At 34.3% G+C, this 22,732-nt stretch overlaps 1 protein-coding gene across 1 annotated transcript; it reads right to left on the bottom strand.

The window, feature by feature from the left end:
- Window positions 1–2,885: 2,885 nt before the first annotated feature.
- On the bottom strand, window positions 2,886–7,329 carry LOC124931409 (fatty-acid-binding protein 2-like). The gene is made up of 11 exons (XM_047471865.1): window positions 7,098–7,329; window positions 6,411–6,922; window positions 6,118–6,343; window positions 5,777–5,852; window positions 5,586–5,688; window positions 4,345–4,413; window positions 4,181–4,217; window positions 4,016–4,090; window positions 3,353–3,404; window positions 3,224–3,268; window positions 2,886–3,146 (listed from the first exon to the last, which is right to left on the bottom strand). The coding sequence occupies exons 2-11, from the start codon at window positions 6,866–6,868 to the stop codon at window positions 3,049–3,051; spliced, it is 1,239 nt and encodes a 412-aa protein (XP_047327821.1). The 5' UTR covers window positions 6,869–6,922; window positions 7,098–7,329; the 3' UTR covers window positions 2,886–3,048.
- Between the last annotated feature and the right edge of the window lie 15,403 nt (window positions 7,330–22,732).

The raw sequence follows: 22,732 nt of genomic DNA, 5'->3' as shown, positions 1-22,732 counted from the left end.
GTCGTACCGTTTTGCTGAGGAGAATAAGGTGATTTCGTCTCATGGATTATACCATGTTGAGCACATAACTCAGCAAAAGGTGATTCATATTCACCTCATATATCACTTCTTAACACCTTGATCCTTTTACCAAGTTGATTTTCAACCTCATTTTTATAGAGTGTGAATTTCTTTATGGCTTCATCTTTACTTTTAAGAATATACACATAAAAATATTTTGTGTTATCATCAATAAAAATAATGAAGTATTTTCCTCCACCACGTGTTGGTGTTCCTTTTAAATCACACACATATGTATGAATTAAATCAAGCGGTCTATTACTTCTTTCAACATTTCGAAAAGATAATCTCGTCAATTTCGCTTCAACACAAATTCCACACTTGTGTTTCTTATTTATTTTGAATGTAGGTATACTCTTCAATTTTATTAATCAATGCATCGAATCATAATTAATATGACCTAGTCTACCATGCCATAAAATGGAAGACTCCAACAAATAAATAGAAGACTTATTCTTTTCATTCATACTTGGCTTAACTGCCATTATATTGAGATTAAAAAGTCTACCATGCTATTATATTCTGCCATTAGTTAATGTTAAATCTTTTCCTAAAGACAACTTTAACATCACTTTTCCTTCACCTTGTATGTTAGAAGTGGCAGAATTCTCCATGAACAACTTTTCACCATTCTTCACTTCTTTGTTGGAGCAAACATGTATTATAGCTCCTTTGTCAACCCACCACTCTTGTGGATTAGACCCCACGAAGTTAACCTCAGATACCATCGCACATAGATCCATGTCCGATAATTCTTGAGTCAAGTTAGCCTCTCGAACTCTTCTTGTCTTCTTGTAATCGGAAGATCTATGACCCATGCCATTGCAATTGAAACACTTGCCCGTGAACTTCTTAGAAATTCCTCCTTTAGGATTAAGGTTTCGGTTTTTGACAAAAGAATTTTATTTTTTCTTGTCTTTACCATGCTCAACCACATTTGCTTTAGCCACATGTTGACTAAAGTATTTCTTTGAGGCACTTTTATTTTTCTCTTCAATGCGTAGACGAATCATCAATTCTTCTACGTTCATCTCCTTTCGCTTGTGCTTAAGGTAGTTCTTGAAATCGTTCCAAGACGGTGGCAACTTCTCAATAATAGCAACCACTTGGAAAGTTTCTCCCAAATTCATGCCCTCGACATGAATTTCGTGCAAAATAACTTGTATATCTTGAACTTGTTTAATGACCGGTCTTGAATCTACCATTTTGTAGTCCAAAAATTGACCAATCATAAACTTTTTTGCACCTGCATCTTCGGTTTTGTACTTACGTTCAAGAGATTGCCATAGTTCTTTGGTCGTATTCTTTTCATTGTACACATTGTACAATGAATCTGACAAACCATTCAATACATAATTTTTACATAAGAAATCTGAATGGTGCCAAGTATCAATAGTCGAAGTCGCTTGCACATCAACTTTCGGATGCACGTTTGCATCCGTCGATGAAACCACGCTTGGCTCATCGATTTTAGGAGTGGGAGGATCCTCCATGAGGAATCGCACCAGACTCAAGGTCGTGAGGTAGAAGAACATCTTCTGCTGTCATCTCTTAAAGTTTGAGTCATCAAACTTTTCTGGTTTATCCAGATGGTTAGCGGGAACCGGTATCCTCATGTTGAAAGTAGGTGTTTTGATAGTCATTTCTGAAACAAAATCAGAAACGTGTAAAAATTTGAGATAAATAATAATGAGACGGTTTTAAGATTGTTGATTATTTTATCTCGTAATTATTACACGTAAATAATATATGAATACAATATAATGATAATAGAACAGATACAATATATTATTTAAGAGATGAAGAAAAAATCTTCTCGTTTGCTCCGAGGCCTGTGCAATCACAGTTCCTTAAAACAGTTTCACCATCTCCCGTTTGTGCTGGAGAGTTTCGTTGGTGACTGCTTTCCAAAGTATAACGAAACCTGCAATGATTTAGCACAGAAAAACCACTACAACAACGAACTAGACAAAAGTACATGAATCAGAATCACCGGGTTTCGCAAAGAAATGATCGAGTCAAGAAACTCGAAGAACACTCACAAGAATACTTACAAGAACAAGGAAAGACTTTTAGAATTCTAGAGTAAGAAGTGATAAGATAATGTGTGGAGAGGAATACAATGTGAAAGGATATTTATAGTTGAAAATTAAACTCATAATCAATTCTTTAATTCAACGGTCACTAATCCATCTTCCATTCATCCAACGATTATCATCGCATTATTGTTAATTGTAACCATTAAGAAATTTATAAAGTTATATATAGAACAACACTTTTAATGAATATTCTGACTTGATTTTTATTATTTTTTATTTGATTTTTTTTATATAATTTTAATAAAAATATCTTAAATATTCAATTTTTAATGTTATTTAAAAAATGTAATGTAAGAATTTTTTTTTAAAATGACGTTTCGTTTCATTTAATGATTGATATTTTTTTAAATGCAAAACTATTTCACTAATTCATTTGATCTTGAAAGTTAGGACTAATATTTATTTCATTTGATCTTGAAAGTTAGGACTAATATTTATTATTGAAAAGTTTTCTGTTTGAATTTTACAATTTCATCGAAATAAATAAATCTACAATAGAGTAGAGTTCATTTAATTGATTAAATGTTCTTCTATTAAATAATTGGTTATACTTTGTTTGTTTATAAAATTTACATAAATAAAATTAATATGAGTGTCTTTAAGATTATTTAGTTATGGTCTCAAATATGAAATAAAATACTGAACTTTTGTCTGAGTAGTTACAATGAAAATCAGTTTTTAATGGTTTACTTGATGACCACCTCTAATAAAGATTACTGCAACATAAATTTTATTTGAACTTGTAAGATAACAAATGAATTTTCTATCCTAAAAAAACATTTTACAAAGAATATACTAAAGCGGTTGGTTCAATATTTCCCGCTCTGTTTAAGACTGTTTCCGAATCTAAACCGCTAGATTAAGAGTTGCTACATGTTTGGATTGGTAATTAGCACCATCTGATTATACTAACGATGTTTTTCCCAACTTCTTCCTTTGTTTTCTCCGAGACTGGGTAATCTCCAATATACATATCGAAAAAAGCTCCTAAATGAAACAACAGCAAAAAGGAATGAGCCCTCCGAAACAAATTCAAGTCAAGAAAAGGTTATTTCTTCACTTACTGCATAAATCTCTGCTTTGGACTGCACCAATCCTATTACCGCCAACTACAAAAAGAAAGCGAATGAAAACATTTGAAATCGAAAGGAATAAGAAACTTGGCCAAAGATGTCTTCACTGTGCGAACTTACTTTCAGTTATTAATCTTCCATCAGCTGTTCTTCGGAAATCTATTATTGTTCCCTAAAGAAGAAGAAACGAGCAATTCATAATTTCAATTTCAGCAAGGAATGTGAAGAGTTGAATTACTTATGGCCTATTTGCAAACATTTCTCAGTTTATGTGAGGTAAATGATTAAGTGTTTTTTTGTATGAAGTTCATCTCATAAATATTGGCTCGTTTGAGAGCACATTTTAGGTCTGGATGACGATTTAGACAAGAATTAAGAAAAGTTATGAAACATAACTTAGTTATACATATATTTATAAATTTAGAACCAAATTCAGATGCAAAATGTGTAATTATTTAGATTTAGCTCAAATTAAGTTAAAAAAGTTAAGCTTAAATATCTAGCTTAATGTGGTAAGCTATGGATTAGTACACCATGTCAGTCAGTATAAAAGTAAAATAGTCTTTTGTAACTTTTCCCACAATATAAGTCCACATTTTATCAAATCAACTAACATATCAAAATACATATAAATTTAGATATTTTCATTTAATTTATTTTTTAGAACTTAACTGATTCGCCATTTAAAATTCAGTATTCAACATTTAGCACTTAATATTAAATTTCATCGATTGAGGAATCTAACCGAAAATGTGTTTAAAGCCATTAGTTAGGGACGCTCACCACATGTAAAGGAACATCTTGTGTGAAAAGAGATCCAAATGTCTTTACACAGGCATAATCAGTCTCTGGGTTTGCCTTGCAAAATAAATTTCAGGTATTTTGTCAGCAGTTTGGACTTAAAAGATACAAATTGTTCATTCTCTACTATGAAAATTCATAGCTCACCTTCAACAAACGCGCTCTAAGTGATTTCTCAAAGGCCCTAGAATAAATGGAAACCAAAGACATAAGTACGAATATCGATAAATAGAGAAAAAAACAAAATGCTCTTCAAACTTATAAGATCAATCTAACAAGTATTAGCATTGATATGGGCATTAGTAACTTACTCTTTTACCGAGCTAACTTTCATCCCATTATAGTTAACCACAAGCCTTATACTCATGTTGATGTCCTCCCTACAGGCAGCCAACGCACAATTAAGGACATATATCTAAAGACAATTTTTGCAATATATATATGTAAAATGTTTCTCAACAAATATGGATCATTGTTTGATCTTGAGTTATTTGGAATTTGTTTGATGTTAAAGTGGATTATTTGGATAAAATGACCATTTCCTTTTGATGATTACGAGTTTCATTCGAATATGAAATTCAATCCTGGAATTAAAGTCTCTTTAGTATCTATTATTTAAAAAAGATAAAATAGTGATATTTGGTATTGTGATTGATGATTTGAAGAAGTACTAGTTGATTGAATAGTGAATTATTTGAAAATAATTTCAAACATCTCACATCAAATCAGCTCTAGGATCATAATCCAGCCACAATTTCATTTGCCAAACGGAAATATATGATAATAAAAATTTGACGATTTCTCAATGGGATTGAGATACAAGTACAACACTTTAGAATTGATGATAATTCAATTGCCCGCCTTGTTCTTCACAGAAAAACTAAACAGATCTACAAGATGATATACAGTTCCCGTCATTTTTTAGTTCTTCCATATAGGATGCAATGGAATGTTTTAGGAAAAGAATTTAATATTTGTTAAACTTTCTTGAAGGCTTTAAATTTGATTTAATTTAACAGGCAGAAATATTAGAATATTTATATGTATGAGGCCTTGCTTATTTGAATAATCTAGGGTTATTTGGAAATTTATTTTTTCATTTTAAAGTGGATTATTTGGATAACATGACCAAAATAGTATTTTATATTTTAAAATATTATAAAATTAATGGTATTTAGTATTTTAGTGTATGATTTGAATAATGTGATTGAAGAAGTCGATTATTTGAAAATAATCTCAAATAAGCCCCTATCAAACCGGCTCTAAGATCATAATCTAAGCACAATTTCATTTGTCAAACGAATATGTTTACAAGTTTTGCGATTTCTTGATGGGATCGAGATACAACAATTTAGGATTGATGATGAATCAGTTGTCTTCCTTATTCTTCACAGAATAGCTAAAACAGATCTACAAGCTGATTTACAGTTCCTGTCATTTGTTAGGACTTTCTAGAAGGCTTAAATTTAATTTAACAAACAGGAATTTTTCTAGAAAAAAAACTCTGCATTTGACTTAAAACAATTCCATTTTATTGTTTTGGTGAAGGTACCTGAGAATGTCTTTAAGGAAATCTGGGCATTTTGTTAAGTCGGCGAATGGAACTGATGCATACTTTGGACCCAACTTTCTACAAACATCATAAGGATGAATATCTGTAAGAGACATAGAGACAAAAATTATTCAAGGGAAGGATTTTCAAACATGCTAAAACTTATAAAGTCAATTATTTGATTAACTTACAGAAGCCAAACGCATAAACTTTCAGAGTTTTGATCTTGATTATCTTCATTGTCTTAGATCCCGTTCCAACAAGGACCTGGAATCTCCAAATGCTTAAGTTTAGATAAGTGTGACAATTTTACAGCCAATTGATCAGCATAATTTTAGACTAGTCTATATTTGAATTCATGTAATTGGAAATGAAATTGTAAGAATTGTAATTGAATCACAATTCAATTCTTATGTTTGGAGAAATCCAAGAATTTTAATTCCAAGTCTAATTCCTTATTTGATTTGATCAAACAAACAACTTAATTCTAATTTCACCACAACTGAACATAGCCTTAGCTGTTTTTGCTAACCTCAGGGTTTGAGCTAAAATTGTTTCCGTCGTCAATCATGTTTTCCAACATAGTTGGAAACTCAATGCCGGTTCTAGGCTCAATTGTGTGTCTTCTCCAATCGGAATCCAAAAATGAAAGATCACCACAACCACGATAATGAACATCACATGGCCCTCCTTTATCTAAGCATCTTTGCATTTGCATATCCATATCCTCCAACGGAATTTTAAATGTCTTGGAGGAGCTGATAACAATACAACAGGATGAGAAAGATCATCGAGCTATGTAAAAAGTAACACGAGATTACTTACATATTGTCAAACGGCGGTATTAGAGCAGCAGCCAAGGAGAAAATTGGAAATGAGTAAAACTCTTGTGCTCCATTCCCCAAAATCACTGGGTTGGAAATTTCACCTTTGGAGTTAAAATCGAAGCGAAATCCCAAGAGATTATTATTCCTAGTTGAGGTTATAGTTGTTGATTGTACAGTAGAAGAATTCCTTGACAATCCATGACAAAAATTGGAGTTTGACCGACTGGCACACCACAATAACAATGTTCCAGCAAACTTTGATATACAACTCAAAGCTTCCTGAAGAGCCAGGCTGCCATGGGAATACAAGTATCTAGAGTTGTTAATAGAATTGTTCACTAATGAACCAATTTGACACAGCAATTCAAAACTATGAGACACGATTGGATCTGCTGGCAAGATGTAAGGCGATGATCCACCGTCAGGATCAAGGAAAACTGACCAATTATGCCTCATATATGAAATTTGTAATCTAATTTAAGATTTCTTCAGCCAAACGAAACAAAGCGCCTGATCAATCAATCAATCAATCAATAACAAGGATCACATTCTAATCAAATTCAAAATTTCCAAGAAATGAATTAAATACTATTTGCGTAAATGCATGCGTGTTTGTGATCTGTAGAAAACATCGACGATCGCTACCACAATCGAAAGCAATTCAATCAGCCGTAAGAAAACTAACCTGAATCAACGGAAATGATGCATGAATAGAGTTTTAGGGTTCTTAGGGTCTCTGGCGCGGCGCGGATGATGATCCGCGTAGGAAGGAACAGAGAAAGAGAGGAGAGAGGAAAGAGGAAAGGAATATTCGTTTGTTTGAAGAAGATGTGAATGTCGTGTGACTATCAAAGGAATCTCAGTCAGCCTGCCTGCCTTTGTCTTACTTTTCTGTTTCCATTGTTTCTCTCTCTTCCTCCATCTGGTTCTCTTTCGTCATTCTCTCTCTATACCCGCTTTCTTAGTCCATGTTCATTCATAACCAGTTCCATTCTTCTTTCTTTTCTTTTCTTTTTTAAATTTATGAGGAAAGAGACAGGTTATATATATAATCAAGCATATTCATTTTATCATATTCCATTAAAAACATTTTATTTGATTTTTAAAAAGAAAGGTTAGTCGGAAGAACCTCTTAAAATATTTGCTAAAAAAAAATTGCTAAAAAAAATTGTCCGGGAATTGCAAATGAGTTCAGCTGAGCTCAAAGCAGATTGAGCTCGAGTTCGACTCGATTGAATAGTTATTAGCTCGACTTAAACTTATGCTTAAACGAGTTTATAAATGTGTGTTAAACTCGACTCAAAAAACTTAATTTAAAATTAAATTTTCAAATATTTGTAAATAAAAAATATTTATTTTAAATTTTACTATTTTAATATTAAATATTATTTATTATCAAGTTCGAAAAAGTTCGAAGTTCGAGTTCGACTCAAATATTAAACGAGCCGGCTCGAGCTCGACTTGAACTTGGTCAAAGTCAAAGTCAAACTCAAGTCGAGTTTTGACCAAGCAGTTCGCGAACAACTTTGTTCATTTGCAGTCCTAGGTGGAGCCACCATTAAGAAATTACAAGATTGTTTGATCTTCGTCATTAGAATATTTATTATTACAAACATGTTGTATTATTAACACCTAAATTTTTATTTTGTACAAATTATTTTGCAATTTAATTTTGGATAGATAACTACTCATATGAATTAATGAATATTTTTTAAATATTAATTTTATTTATTTTGTTAAATAATAAATTATACTAAAATATGTTCTAAAAATAGCTGCAATAATAATAATAAACTACTTATAAATTGATTTAGCCTAAATATTTATTATATTTTAAATAAAATATTTTGAATTTCAATAGTTTAAAAACTTACTTATTAAAAAAGAAATTTATGTAAAATTGTAACTAATATTTAACAATGATATAAACAGTTAATGAATTTCATTGAGAATAAAGAAAATATATTATCTAAATTAATTTTAAAAATATGGAGATAAAACTAAAATAATTAAATATTTATTTAGCGAAAAAATTATTTTGACTCATATAAGCTATCGAAACAAGACCCCCGCAACTTCTTGAGAAATAAATATACACAATCTAATTACAATTTATTTGTTTAGTTAGAGAGAATTTTTATATCATATTTTATTTTTTCTCATATTATAATATTCTTTAAAAATATGTCAAACTATCCTAAAAGAAACAAATTCATTCCAAACAATGCATTATGAACTTGCACGTGCCACAAAGGAGACAATGGTCAAAGATAGCAACTGTTACACATTTTAATTATTTAAATTGTTTCGGGTATTATTTATTTATTTATTTATTTAATTAATGTAGTTCTAACTTTTTAGGTATTCTTGCATAGAAAACAAATTGGGAAGCTATTTTTTTTTATCATAAAATATTAAATAATTATTCAACCTAAGGAATCTCTTTGAGTCATTTGAAGATGGATAAATTTGGTAATATTAGATAGTAACAAATACATACAAATATTATCACAATACAACTAAATTATAATATAATAAATACAATCATTTATTAAATAAAATAAAATAAAAAAACTCTTCTTGATGTTCTGAAATATGTGTGGACCACAGTTCCCTTAAAACAATTTCACAGTCTCCTCTTATTTGTTCAGATAAATTTCTGTCGGTGACTACTTCTTAGGGTACAACATAATTTGCAATAATTTAGCACAAAAATAATAACTACAACAATGAACTTGACAAAATTACCATAATCCAATCATCGGGTTTTAAACAGAAATAGTCGAGTTAAGAAACTCGAACAACACTAAGAACACTCACAAAGATAATAAAAGACTTTCAGAATTTTAGAGTGAATATATATAATTAAACCATAAAACTATTTACCAATTCTTTAATCAACAACCACTTATTCATCAATCTAATGGTTAGTCTTGTTTGTCTCATCATTACATTGACATTTACTTTTCATTAGGAGAATGCAAGTTAAATAGGTTATAGTAACAAGTATTAATATTAATTGTAACAATTAACAAATTCTGTAAACATGAAAAATTGACCTACCCTAATTTATAAATAATATTATTATTTATAATAATATTAAAATAATATTTTGAATTTTTAAATTCAAAATAATCAAAAAGAGATTAAATGTCAAATTAGGGTTAATTATTATGATAATTAAACCATAATTAGAAAAATTAAATAAAAATCCAAAAATAAATTGAGGTTAAAATATTGTATTTATTTTACCCAAATTAATTTAAGAAGGGGTTGAAATTATTTTATTATGATTTTAAACATAAATTATATATAATTTATGTCTTAAAACAATTAAATAAATACCCCAAAATACCCAAAAATAAAATAATGGACATAATTTTTATTATGTTTCCAAAAATATTTTGTGGAATTTTTGGTGAAGAAAAACGCAAGAAAGGGGTTAAATTTGATTTCAAATAACTCTTTTATTAAAAATAAAATTAACAATCTTGTGTAGCAGAAATTATGTTTAATTGTTGCAGCTAGAATATCAGCCATCGGATCAGTGCTGGATTTTCATCTAGCACCTAGGAAGACGCCACGCACCCCATTGTAGCAGAAGCACGCGTGCGCCCGATCCACATGGGATTAACTAACGGGACGTTAACCCCGTTAGTCTAATCGCCCAAGCGCCAATGGAACGCTGACGCACCGCCGACGACACGTTTTGGACTGGTCAAAATGGAGTCGTTTTGATCGTCTTCTTCGTGAATTCTAGGCGGCTGTGACGAACTACGGTGATCTTCTAGAAGGATTATCTCCGCCTAATCTTATCCTCTGATTTTTTTCACCCATGTGCTCGCCTTATCCTCGCCATCATTACCTTAAACCTATTAACCTTATTTCCCCTTAGAACTAGGCTGCCACGAATGAGATAGAATTAGAGACAAGAACTCTGGCGATCAAATTGGAGTTGAATTCATCCTCCTCGACCGACCTAAAGCTAATATAAATAGTCTTTAGGTGATCCTCTATCAAGGAGTGTTCTCTAATACTTGGTAAGGTTTCAATCATCCTCTAATTCATATTTACAATTTGAATTTGAACTTTTTATATTTCAAATTGCATAAGCTTGTATGCTTGTTGTTTATTTGTTTTTATGGTTGGTAATCGATCATATGATCATTTATAAACTTTATGGATAGGTTGGAAACAATCAATCCACATAAAATTGAAAAACCCAAATTTGAATTATAAAAATAAAAAATGTATTTATTGTTCTTTGGTTAATTCTCTTAGATCACATCCCAAAAGCATCCCAACATGATTGTAATCATGTTGGACAACTGTTTGGATCATGTTTGATCCATCCCGATCATGTTTGATCAAAATAAAAAAATTGAAATTTTTGAGTTCTTGATTTGGTCAAAACAAACAACCAATGTTCTTGTTTTAGTATTAATCAAGTATATGAGATATAAGAAAACTATTTGATAGTTCTTTTCTCCTCAAAAAAACATTAAAATCAAAAATCTATTTTTTTTTATCACAAACTGTTTTGATCGATTTGATCATCATCCAAGTTGATTGATACATTGAGATAATGATCAACACATCTTTGTAAAGTTACCCAAGATCTTGGATCAAAGAATTCAAGCTTAAATAAAAATTATAAAATCATCAACCTTTGTATTCTTGAGGACCGAGAGGTTCGACCTAGGACTGAGAGGTCCAACCAACAATCATTGGTCCGGATCGAGACCTAGTATCGGGAAATTCGAACCTAGGACCGAGAGATCCGATCGAGAAATCAAATAGGACTGACAAGTCTGACCGATGTTCTTGAGCTAGGAGCGAGAGGTCCGACCAAGGATTTTTATATATAGGACCGAGAGGTCTAACCTAAGACATATAGGTTTAAACCTAGGATAGATGAATCTTGACCCTAACCGATGAACTTAGCTCAGAGCTAGCCCAAGATTGATGAGTTTATACACCCACACTGATGATCTCAGCCAAGGACCGAGAGTCCTTAGCACCTAGACCGAGGGACTTCGACACTCCGACCAAAGATGTCAAGCCTCGACCTAGACCGAGGGTTTTTAGACCCAAACCAATAAAAATGAACCCAAGGCTTAGGACTCCGGTCCTAAGGCCTATTTGGTTCCCTTTTCAAAATTCCAAAATTATTTTTATAATTTTGGACCCTCAAACTATTTTCTAAAAATCCCAAAAATTAGAAAATGTTTTCAAAATATTTTTGGGATGTTTCCACAAAATATATTTTTAACTAGAGGCATGTTTGGTGTTTATTTTTAAACCCTAACACCCTTAAAATAACTGATATTCTATAGTATTTCCTCCCTAAGTCAACGTACTCAGCAATAGGTACCAGCAATTAAATATTGTTGTTACCATATTTTAAATAACGCATAAACCTTATGCATGTTTAGGACCGGAAGAATAATAAGTAAAATAAAACGTTATGCAACTGGTTTTCAAAAGTCAACTTTATAAATAGAGGTTGTTAAACATGTATAGAGGATGAAGCGCGAAAGACCTTTCCCGAGTATCACCAAACTACGAACTAAAAGAAACTTTGACCAATACGTTTATACATGTATGCCGACTTTTATTGATTTTCAAAAATCAATTTGCGTCTCTCTTTCAAAATAAATAATCTTTTAAATTAATTATATTTAATTAATTTAAACTAATGGATTTCTAAAAGATTAAATTGTGATTTGATTATCTCAAACCCCCATATTATTTAAAATTTAACCCCAAATTAATTATTTTTAATTAATTTTAAAGGTTTTCAGGAATAATTAAAAATCTTTTAAAAACAATATTTTATTTAAAAAGAAAATTCCTAACATTTAAATCGAGGTTGAAATTCTCGAACCTTGAGCTTTTTCGCAAAATCGAAACTAAAGGGTTTTTCTAGGGGTTATAACTTTTTGGCGACTCTACTAGGGATTAAATGTTTAACTCGAAAACATAAACTTAGTTTTTGAAATATTTGTATCACGTTTTATACTTAATAGGGTTGTCTTGAAAGGTACAACACCTAAAAGACATATGTTTACCCTATTTAAAACATTTACGTGTAAAGGGTACATCACCCTCTTCTTACTTGCAAAGAAGTACACGACTATGATCGGTACTTTTACACTTATATACATAGATTGTCAATGAAGATTGATAACTTGTTACAAACTGAGTGATATTGCGAGAGGAAAAATAAGAATGCACGGAATCGACCCCACCCTTTGGCGATGAGCCGTCCAATGGGACGTAGGCATTGTAGAGGTGGGAGGAAATTCCCAATTGAGTTGATATTCCTTAGTTTATGGCGGAAGTTTATCCCCTTCACTATCGGCGAATGATACTCTTTTATGATTACTCTTATAACAAAAAACATGGATACTATCACCAATCTGGTTGTTTGTTGTGCCTAGACAACCCAAAACCTTGTCACTACAACCATTACGTGACTACTAAATATGTATTGTGTGTATGCATGTATAGTATAAGTGAGCATCTCAAAGATGTTCCTTCTTTTCAAAACAAAAACATTTTTTAAATGTTTTGAATTTCCTATCAAAGACAATGTCCATGATGACGGATTTTGAGTTAATCCTAAGGATTTAAGTTTCCACGAAAACGAGTGGAACCATGGAATTTACTAACTAACCCCCATCACGAGGATCACAAACTTTAAAATAAACTTCACATTCATAATGCAAATACAAAAAGATGGAGCTATACAGGAAGAGTTTATTATATGGGAGAAAGGTCTATGTGCCCAACCATAGAAGAGTTTTGAGTTATTCTGATAATAGACAACAAGAATGTTATACATTTGAAACCATTTGTCGAATCAATTTCCTTGAGTAAACTCTTGCAAGAGGAATACAGATATACAAAAACCACATCCGAAACAATCATCAAAAAGAATGTCATCGACTTCCATAAATGGACAAAGATGGAAATTGGGAATGGACAATTTCCCCTAACTATGGGATTCTCCCTGATGATGATGACGATCATGTTGGCCCATTTATTTATGGCTCCAACGGATAACAAGCCATCCTCCAAAATCCTAGAGGTAGCATGCCACATGCGTAGGGGAAACAAAGACCCCTCATGTATCATCTTGGCTAAAACGTTGATAAATTTGAATGGATCGTTCTTAACCTCTATTGTGAAAAGAGGCTCACCTCTAATCCTCTACAACTGACTACTTGAAAATCTAGGACGCATATCGCTAGTATGTCCCAAAGACATCATATTCCCTTCTCTTCAATACCGAAGAATGAGGAAGGCTTCACCTGGACCCCTCGTGGAAAATGACGATGAAGTCATGTATTTATTCCTATGGTATCCTATCAAGAAAATGGCATACATGATGGAAGTTAAACCCATGATAATGATTATGGGGTTAGAATGGGTTATCTCCTACTACACTCACGACCTCTACAAACAGTTTGGTTGTGACTTCATACCCCCTTATACGGGAAATACCATTATTATAGACATGTCAATCGATCACAAGGCTTATGTGAGATACCTCGAGAATTGGAACAACGCCTCTTAGATAGTTATTCCAATAGAGAGAAAGAATTACTTGACCGTTATGTTTTAAGAATACGAGAGGATGAAGAAAAATGAAGAAGAGAAATCTTTCAGTGTTAGAACAGGCTATAGTAGGACTACAAGTCTTTGACCTCCGTCAACATCTTTTCCCTTTTAGACTCTCTTGTAAAATATCAGCTTGAGAGCTCTATTTGTAACAAACTTAACGAGACTATCCCAGTTATGTTCACTCCCATTAACCCCCGTCCTACTAGTCAACAAGCTCAATAAGAAGTCCCTCTCTACGAAGACTCCAAAGAGAATATCAACATAACTACACGGGAACAACATGAGTAGGTAATCATTCCCCTAGGATCATAGAAAAAACAAATTCCAGCGACTGATCAACCACCGCTAACATAATATGAACACCAGATGACTCAAGTCCAAGCCATGCTGGAAGAATGTAAGCCCAGCTAAATAAGATAGCTAAGGGCAAAAGCACTAAAGAACACCATGACTGGAAAGACGCCATGAAAGTTGTCAAACGAGCAGTTATTTCAATAGGTGTTAATCTTCTAGCTCTTTTTAAATACATAGGAAAAAGCGACTTGTTGGTCTTTTTCAAAATGTACGCCTCCGCAATGACCCCATTGCGACTCGGAGAACCAATTATTCTCCACTTATTCCTCTATTACCTTGATGACGTTGCTCTACGCTGGTATCACCAACAAAAGATAGTCTATTTATAGAGCACGGGGGAATTGGTTGCAGCGTTCATAAAACGCTTCTCAATGTATTTCAACCTTGAACAACTAGAAAAGAGGTTGAAGAACATCAAACAAGGTGAATATGAGAAATTCTCCGTGTTTATCAAAAGATGGAAAGATGTCGTCGAGGAAATTGATTCCCTCCCGGGTGAACATCGACATATCGATATGATTTTAGAAAATGTTAATGTGCAATATTATGTTGGATTCATCGTCAAAACCTTTCAAAATATGAAAAAAAATGTTAAAGATTAGCAATAACCTCGATGATGTTATCGAGAAAGAAGGGAAAAGGGAAAAGTAGTCAAATATACCACATCCCCAACTCATTTCCCGAGAAAAGAAAAGATAGAAGTACATAAGGTAACCACGGTTTGGCAGGAGCAATCACCTTAAAAGACGAGCCCAAGTAAGCCTCCACAGCCTAAGGTAGGTACAATCACTCCTACCAGAACCACACCTCCAAAGGCACCTAGACCTCTTAGAGTCTTTGATCACCTAGGAATGCATTTAAGTCAAGTGATGAAGATTCTTCAGGAAAATAATCTTATCAAACCTCTCTCCCCAATAACTGATAGACCATTCTTGGGAAAATATGAGAACGCTTAATGCGACTACCACCAAGAAAAGGGTCACGCTACCAACAGTTGTAGCACCCTCAAACACCTATTTCAGAATTTGATCGATTAGAACGTGTTCTCCAAGTCGGAAATAACAAAGAAATTACTACCGGATCATTAAGTCAACATGCTCACCACCGATGAAGCATCCATTGACGTTAACGCGTTACTAGACTTGATCCATAACACCGAACTAGAGATCAACATGATCGATCACTGGTCCAAAAAGAGGTCCAAAACTTGTTCTGGTAAGTCTTCTAAATTGTTGAGGTCAACAGTGACTGCCCGCATCTACATCGCAATAAAATGTGGTGGAACGAATTTCTAACCCAATTTCATGAAAATCACACCGGCCAATGTTCCATCCACATCCTAACATCCTATAGGAATTAGAAGGGAAAATGAGCCTAGATCTCTTAACCCAAGTGACAGCCTCTTGAGTCAACTGAAAATGACCAATGCTAACTTTTCTATCTGGGAAATCTTGATGTACTCTATCGAGCACAAGAAAGGAGTCTTCAAAGAGTTAAGAAAGGTCAATGTCCTTGCCAACACCACCCCTGGAAAACTAGTATGGATCATATCCACTAGTTCGCAACATAACATGATCAGCTTTGAAGACAATGATCTTCCATCCGCCGAATCAAACTTTGATAAAGCCCTCTACATTTCATTGCAAATGGAGGGAAGACTGTTCTAATGGTCTTGATACATAGTGGATTCGCTCTCAACATATGTCCTTGGCAGACTCTTGAGAAGATTGGAATATCCCTAGACAATATTATATCATCTGACCTTTGTGATAGAGACTTCGACAACTCTTGTTGTGAGATAATGGGTTGCCTTAAGTGCATTGTCCAAGTCATCGACATACCCTTCCAAGTTGACTTTGGTGTCATCAGCATGCAGTCTTCCTATAACTTGATCTTAGGAAGACTATGGTTGCATCAAGTCAAGGCTTTAGCCTCTACACTACACCAAAAACTCAAGTTCATCGCCAACGACCAAGTTATAACAATCAACGGCACAATTGACACGACAACAGTCATTATGTTTACCAATGTTGACACACTAAGGTTGAACTAATCGGGTTTGAGATATGTTTAATCCTCTCAAAAGGTAAAGAATCATCAAAAACATCCTAACTTTAGTATGTTTAGCCTCCCCTCTATTAGAATGATGCGCAAAATGGGATATTTCCCTTGCATAGGCGTAGGTCCAAATGCCAATGGCATGCCAACATTCCCGCAACCATGTTGTAACATGAATCATCACGGTCTAGGATACATCCCTATAGGATTCGAAGAAATCTGTAAGGAAATGATATCCAAATAATGCATAGTTGTTCCACCAACCTTGAATGGACAGTTCATCCACGATAAACAAAGAACCCTATGCTTTGACTTCCCCGAACTCCTTACCAATCCAAATTTACAAAAACGTTTTCCAGGTCTCGAAATCTTTTCAGATTGTCCTCATAAACCTAACCCTTTTATTTGTATGATTAAGAAAAGAACAGACTATTGGCTCGGATTCCCAAGACACCTAATCCAGCTCAAGAATCTAGCTCTCTCAGTTCCCAAGAAACCGACTATCTTTCATTCGTCGATACTGTGATCGACAAAAGTAGAACTCTTTATTTCTCTTCTCTTTTTCCTCAATGTTACACAAGAAGTAGACTTTGAATCTATGAGTAAAAATGATATTTCATTTTATTCTGACTTAAACTTTAAAACCAAACACTTTTAGAAATTGAGGATGAGATTGTCTTTGTCGCGGAAAAGACAATCGAAATCAATTTAAACACAGCCGACGATCCTCAGATTGTACAAATCAGCCAAAGTTTAAAGCCACGAGAACGTCTAGAGATAGTTGAGCCATTGAAAGCCAATAAAGACGTATTTACCTAGTCATACAAGGACATGTCATGCATTGATCCAAAGATCACATGACATCACATTCCTCTATATCTTGACGCTAAACTAGTAAAATAAAAGCTCAGACGGATGAAAGAGGAAGTCATGAATAAAATTTGAAAAGAAGTCCAAAAGCAACTCGAAACTGAATTTCTCGAGGTAGTAGAATATCCTACCTAGATAGCTAACGTAGTTCTCTTCCTAAAGAAAGATGGGAAGATACATGTGTGCGTAGATTATTGAGATCTGAACAAGGCTAGCCTTAAAGATCACTTTCCGCTACCACACATCAACATATTGGTCGATCATGCTGTTAGTCATGAATTGTTGTCATTCATGGACGAATTTTCAGGATACAATCAAATCATGATGGCCCCGCAAGACAAGAAAAAGACCAAGTTTATAACAGATGTAAGAACCTTTCATTATAGGGTCATGTTTTTTGGTCTTAAGAATGCGGTAGCCACCTATCAAAGGGAAGTCACCATGATCCTTCATGACATGATCCACAACAAAGTGGAAGTATAAGTCGACGACATGATAGTCAAATCAAAGGATCGAGAAGGACATGTTTGAAACCTCGAGAAATTCCTGTAACGAATCAGTAAATATCATCTACGACTTAACCAGAAGAATTTTATTTTCGGAGTCACAGCTGGTAAAATATTTGGCTTCTTAATCACATAGAGGAGCATTGAAGTCGATCCCTCTAAGATAAAAGCAATCACGGCTATGCCGGTCCCTTGAAATGAAAGAGAGGTCCATAGATTTTTAGGTAAAATCCAATACATTAGTCGGTTCATCAACAAGCTTACTATGACATGCGATTTGTTGTTTAAGTTACTAAAAAAAGACCAAAAGTTGGTATGGGATGAAGACTATCAACAAGCGTTTGACAAAATTAAGGATTATTTAAAATCCCCTCCCATACTCATGTCTTTCAGAGTCGGCATTCCTCTCATCATATACCTTACTATAAAAGACACAGCCATGGGAAAGCTCAAGAAAACGAGGACAAACTCGAAATGGTTGTGTATTACATCAGTAAAAGGATGACTATGTATGAACTTAATTACACTTCAGCTGAAAAACAGAAAACCCAAATTTGAATTTTTAAAAAAATGTATTTGTTGTTCTTTGGTTAATTCTCTTGAATCACAGTCCATAAAGCATTCCAACATGATTATAATTATGTTGGGAAACTATTTGGATCATGTTTAATCCATCTCGGTCATGTTTGATCAAAACTAAAATTTTCAAAATAATTGAAATTTTTTAGTTCTTGATTTGGTCAAAATGAAATTTAGTGTTCTTGTTTTAGTACCAATCAAGTATATGATATATAAGAAAGTTATTGGATAACTATTTTCTCCTTAAAACAGTTTTAAAATCAAAAATTCATTTTTTATCACAAACTATTTTGAACGATTTGATCATCATCCATGTTGATTGACACATTGAGATGATGATCAACATGCTCCAGTGAGCTTTGTGAAGCTACACAAGCTCTTGGATCAAAGAATCCAAGCTTAAATCAAAATTACAAAATCTGTAACTTTGGTGTTCTTGAGTGTTGGGTCAAATTATTTTGACTATGTGTTGAAATAGTTTGACTATTGGGATTTTGATGATGAAATGATTTATGCGCGTTGATGCAGGTGTATCGAAATCATATTTCATGAGACTTGGCTCTAATGAGGCTCATTAGACCGATTTAAAATTAGATGCACAGAATTAGACGGGCAGTCTAACTCGCGGAGTTAGACGTGCAGTCTAATAGATCTAATAATTAGACATGCAGTCTAACTCAGTGAAGTTAGACGTGCAGTCTAAGTCAGTGGAGTTAGACGTACAGTCTAATGTATACGGAATTAGACGTGCAGTCTAAGTCAGTGGAGTTAGACGTACAGTCTAATGTATACGGAATTAGACGTGCAGTCTAACTCAGCAGAGTTAGACGTGTAGTCTAATGTATACGGAATTAGACGTGCAGTCTAACTCAGCGGAGTCATACGTGCAGTCTAATGTATACGGAAATAGACGTGTAGTCTAACTCAGCGGAGTTAGACGTGTAGTCTAATGTATACGGAATTATACGTGTAGTCTAACTCAGCAGAGTTAGACGTGCAGTCTAATGTATACAGAATTAGGCGTGCAGTCTAACTCAGTGGAGTTAGACGTGCAGTCTAATGTATACGGAAGTAGACGTGCAGTCTAACTCAGCGGAGTTAGACAATGTATACGGAATTAGACATGAAGTCTAACTCAACGGAGTTAGACGTGCAGTCTAATATATACGGAATTAGACGTGCAGTCTAACTCAGCGGAGTTAGACGTGCAGTCTAATGTATACGGAATTAGACTAGTAGTCTAACTCAGCGGAGTTAGACGTGCAGTCTAATGTATACGGAATTAGACGTGCAGTCTAACTCAGCGGAGTTAGACGTGCAGTCTAATGTATACGGAATTAGACGTGCAGTCTAACTCAGCGGAGTTAGACGTGCAGTCTAATGTATACGGAATTAGACGTGCAATCTAACTCAGCGGAGTTAGACGTGCAGTCTAATTTATACGGAATTAGACGTGTAGTCTAACTCAGCGGAGTTAGACGTGCAGTCTAATGTATACGGATTTAGACGTGCAGTCTAACTCAGCGGAGTTAGACGTGCAGTCTAATGTATACGGAATTAGACGTGCAGTCTAACTCAGTGGAGTTAGACGTGCAGTCTAATGTATACGGAATTAGACGTGCAATCTAACTTAGTGGAGTTAGACGTGCAGTCTATTGGATTGTGAAAGTTAGATGAGGTCGTCTAACTCCTTCAGACAAGTCTGAAGTTGAACCGTAATTAGACGTGCAGTCTAACTCGTGGAGTTAGACATGTAGTCTAACTCCTTCAGACAAGTCTAAAGTAGAACCGGAATTAGACGTGCAGTCTAACTCAGTGGAGTTAGACGTGCAGTCTAATGGTTTGTGAATGATTAGACGTAAAGCCTTATTAGTGAAAGTTAGACGTGTAGTTTAACTCCTTCAGATTAGTCTAAAGTGATTGTAATTAGACGTAAGTTTAATCCCATTAGACCAGGCGGTCCAATGGATTCTACTCTTAGACGGGGATGTTTGATTTCATTAGACGAGGTCGTTTAACTGAAATATGTCTAAATCTCAGCTTAAGTAGTATGCTTGAAGCTAGCACCCGCCTACCCACGTGTTATAGTTGTACTCTACTCATGCTCCACTTTCTAGTGAAGATTAGTACGATAGATATATGCAACCATCCAACGAATGCCACGTAAGAGAATTTCCCTCATATTACTTGTTTTGCAGGCACATCTCTGATGGAATATTCGGCGCACTACCAGTTATTGTACGGCCACGATCCTTGTGCTCAGAACCTGTTGTGTACTATGGAGGCTTTCCAATGGAAGAGTGCCACGTATCATTCTAAAGATTCGACCGTTAGTCTCTGCCCTTTATTTATCAAATCTTAAGGACAACGGACAAACTACTGATTGAAAATTCATTCGATCATCTTGCTTGCCGGAATTACAGAGAGAAATCAAGCCTTTGAATATTCATACTGTGAAGCTGCTTTCCTGATTGTACTGTGTGTGAATCAAGAGAGAGCTAGAATCAAAAACACCATTAGCTGAGTGATATTCTTCATCTTGTAAATTGAACAGAGTGTGTTATGTTCAATAGTGAGCTAAGTGTGTGCAAACTGCATTAGATTCTAATCATATTATAGTGAATCCTTCTGGTGGTTGGAAGAAGGGGTGACATATGAGAGTTTCTCCGAACATCCATAAACAAACTACTGTGTCATTTCATTTCTGTCATCTTTTTATTCTTCATCTTGAGCTTCAAACCCAAGTAAACAATTCCGCCTTTATTCTGTTTCAAGTGTTTACAAGGGTTCGCGTAGAATAGAAGGCGAAATAAATCTCTAACAGGATTTCTTTCCAACCGTTTTTCATAAGCTTTCAACAATAGCCAGACCCCCGTCTCTATCGATAAAGCCGATCCTATCAATTGGTATTAAAGCCTTGTTTCTATTCTCAATCATCAAGAACCTGAAGCATGTCTATCATCAATGAAATTCCTATTCTGTCAAGGGATAACTGTGAATATTGGATGATGAGAATGCAAGCTCACTTGGCTGCTCTTGATTGTGATATGTGGAGCGTCATTACTGATGGCCCCATAAAGATTTCGAAGCCAAGAAGTGAGTGGACTACTGAAGATAAGATGACCAACAACCTGGATAATGTTGCTTGGAACATTCTGTATCAGTCGATCAACATGAACGTGTTCTATGAAATCAAGTCATGTTCTTTTGCTAAAGAGATATGTGATAAGCTTAACCAGATCTACGATAGAATTATTCAAGCAAAGAAGGACCAGAAAGCGTTCATGTGCAGTGAAAACAAATCCAAATGGGCCGATAGCGATTCAGAGTAGTCTCCTGCTGAAAAAGAGAATGAAGTTGTTACATGTTTGATGGCAGATGACCAATCCAAGGTAAATGATATCTCTGCACTAGAATTTACAAACGAGGAGTTAACTAATGCACTCAATGAAATGGCCATTGAGTACAAGAAGTTAACTAACTCTTTTTATGAAATGAAAGTTAAATATGAATCAACTGTTCTTTCTTCCAACAAAGAATCTGAATCAAACATTTTTGACGAAAACATAGCAGAGATCTCATTTGAGAATGAGATGCTCAGAGAACAGATTCAAACTCTTTCATCTGAAAACAAAAGATTAAACTATATAGTCAGTGCATGGACAAGGTCAGGAGATGCTGTCAAACATCAGATCAGTATGTTGAAACCTGCTGGATCTAGATCCGGATTGGGATTTGACAGCAATGACCCTAACCTGTCCTGCAAAGAGTCAATCTCAACAAATGACAAGTTTAAGCCAATAAGCTTTGTCAAAGGGAGTATGACTGACATTGAATCTGATCCTATTCATGAAGAAGTAGCTTTCAAAAATGAAATAATCTATGTTCCGCCGACTGTTAGCTGGCTTAAGAATAAGCTAGAAGCAGCTAGCAAGTCTGGCAATCTAAAACCTGACTCTAAGTCAAGGAATTTTAAAAGAAAGTCTTCTTCAAAAGCTAAGGGATCAGTGGCTAGAAAAAAGTCGTCTACTAAGTCAAAAACATACGCATTAATCACAACACAAAATGGGAAATCCATCAGAATAACTCAAATATGGATTCCTAAGGGACTGATTGACCGATGACCCAATTGAAAGTGGGTACCAAAAGATTGTAAATATTTATTTATGTAGGTATAAATAAACGAAGGGTTGGAGGAATCTGTATGGTATCTTGATAGCGGATGTTCCATGCATATGACAGGAAACAAACGGCTTCTCACTGACATATCAGATTGCTCTGGACCTAAAATTACTTTTGGTGACAACAAGAAGGGTAAGACTGT

This window comes from Impatiens glandulifera, chromosome 3 (assembly GCF_907164915.1).
Source record: "Impatiens glandulifera chromosome 3, dImpGla2.1, whole genome shotgun sequence".
NCBI lineage: Eukaryota > Viridiplantae > Streptophyta > Magnoliopsida > Ericales > Balsaminaceae > Impatiens > Impatiens glandulifera.
Note: the sequence above shows the minus strand (reverse complement) of the source record. Positions and strands in the feature narration are given on the sequence as shown.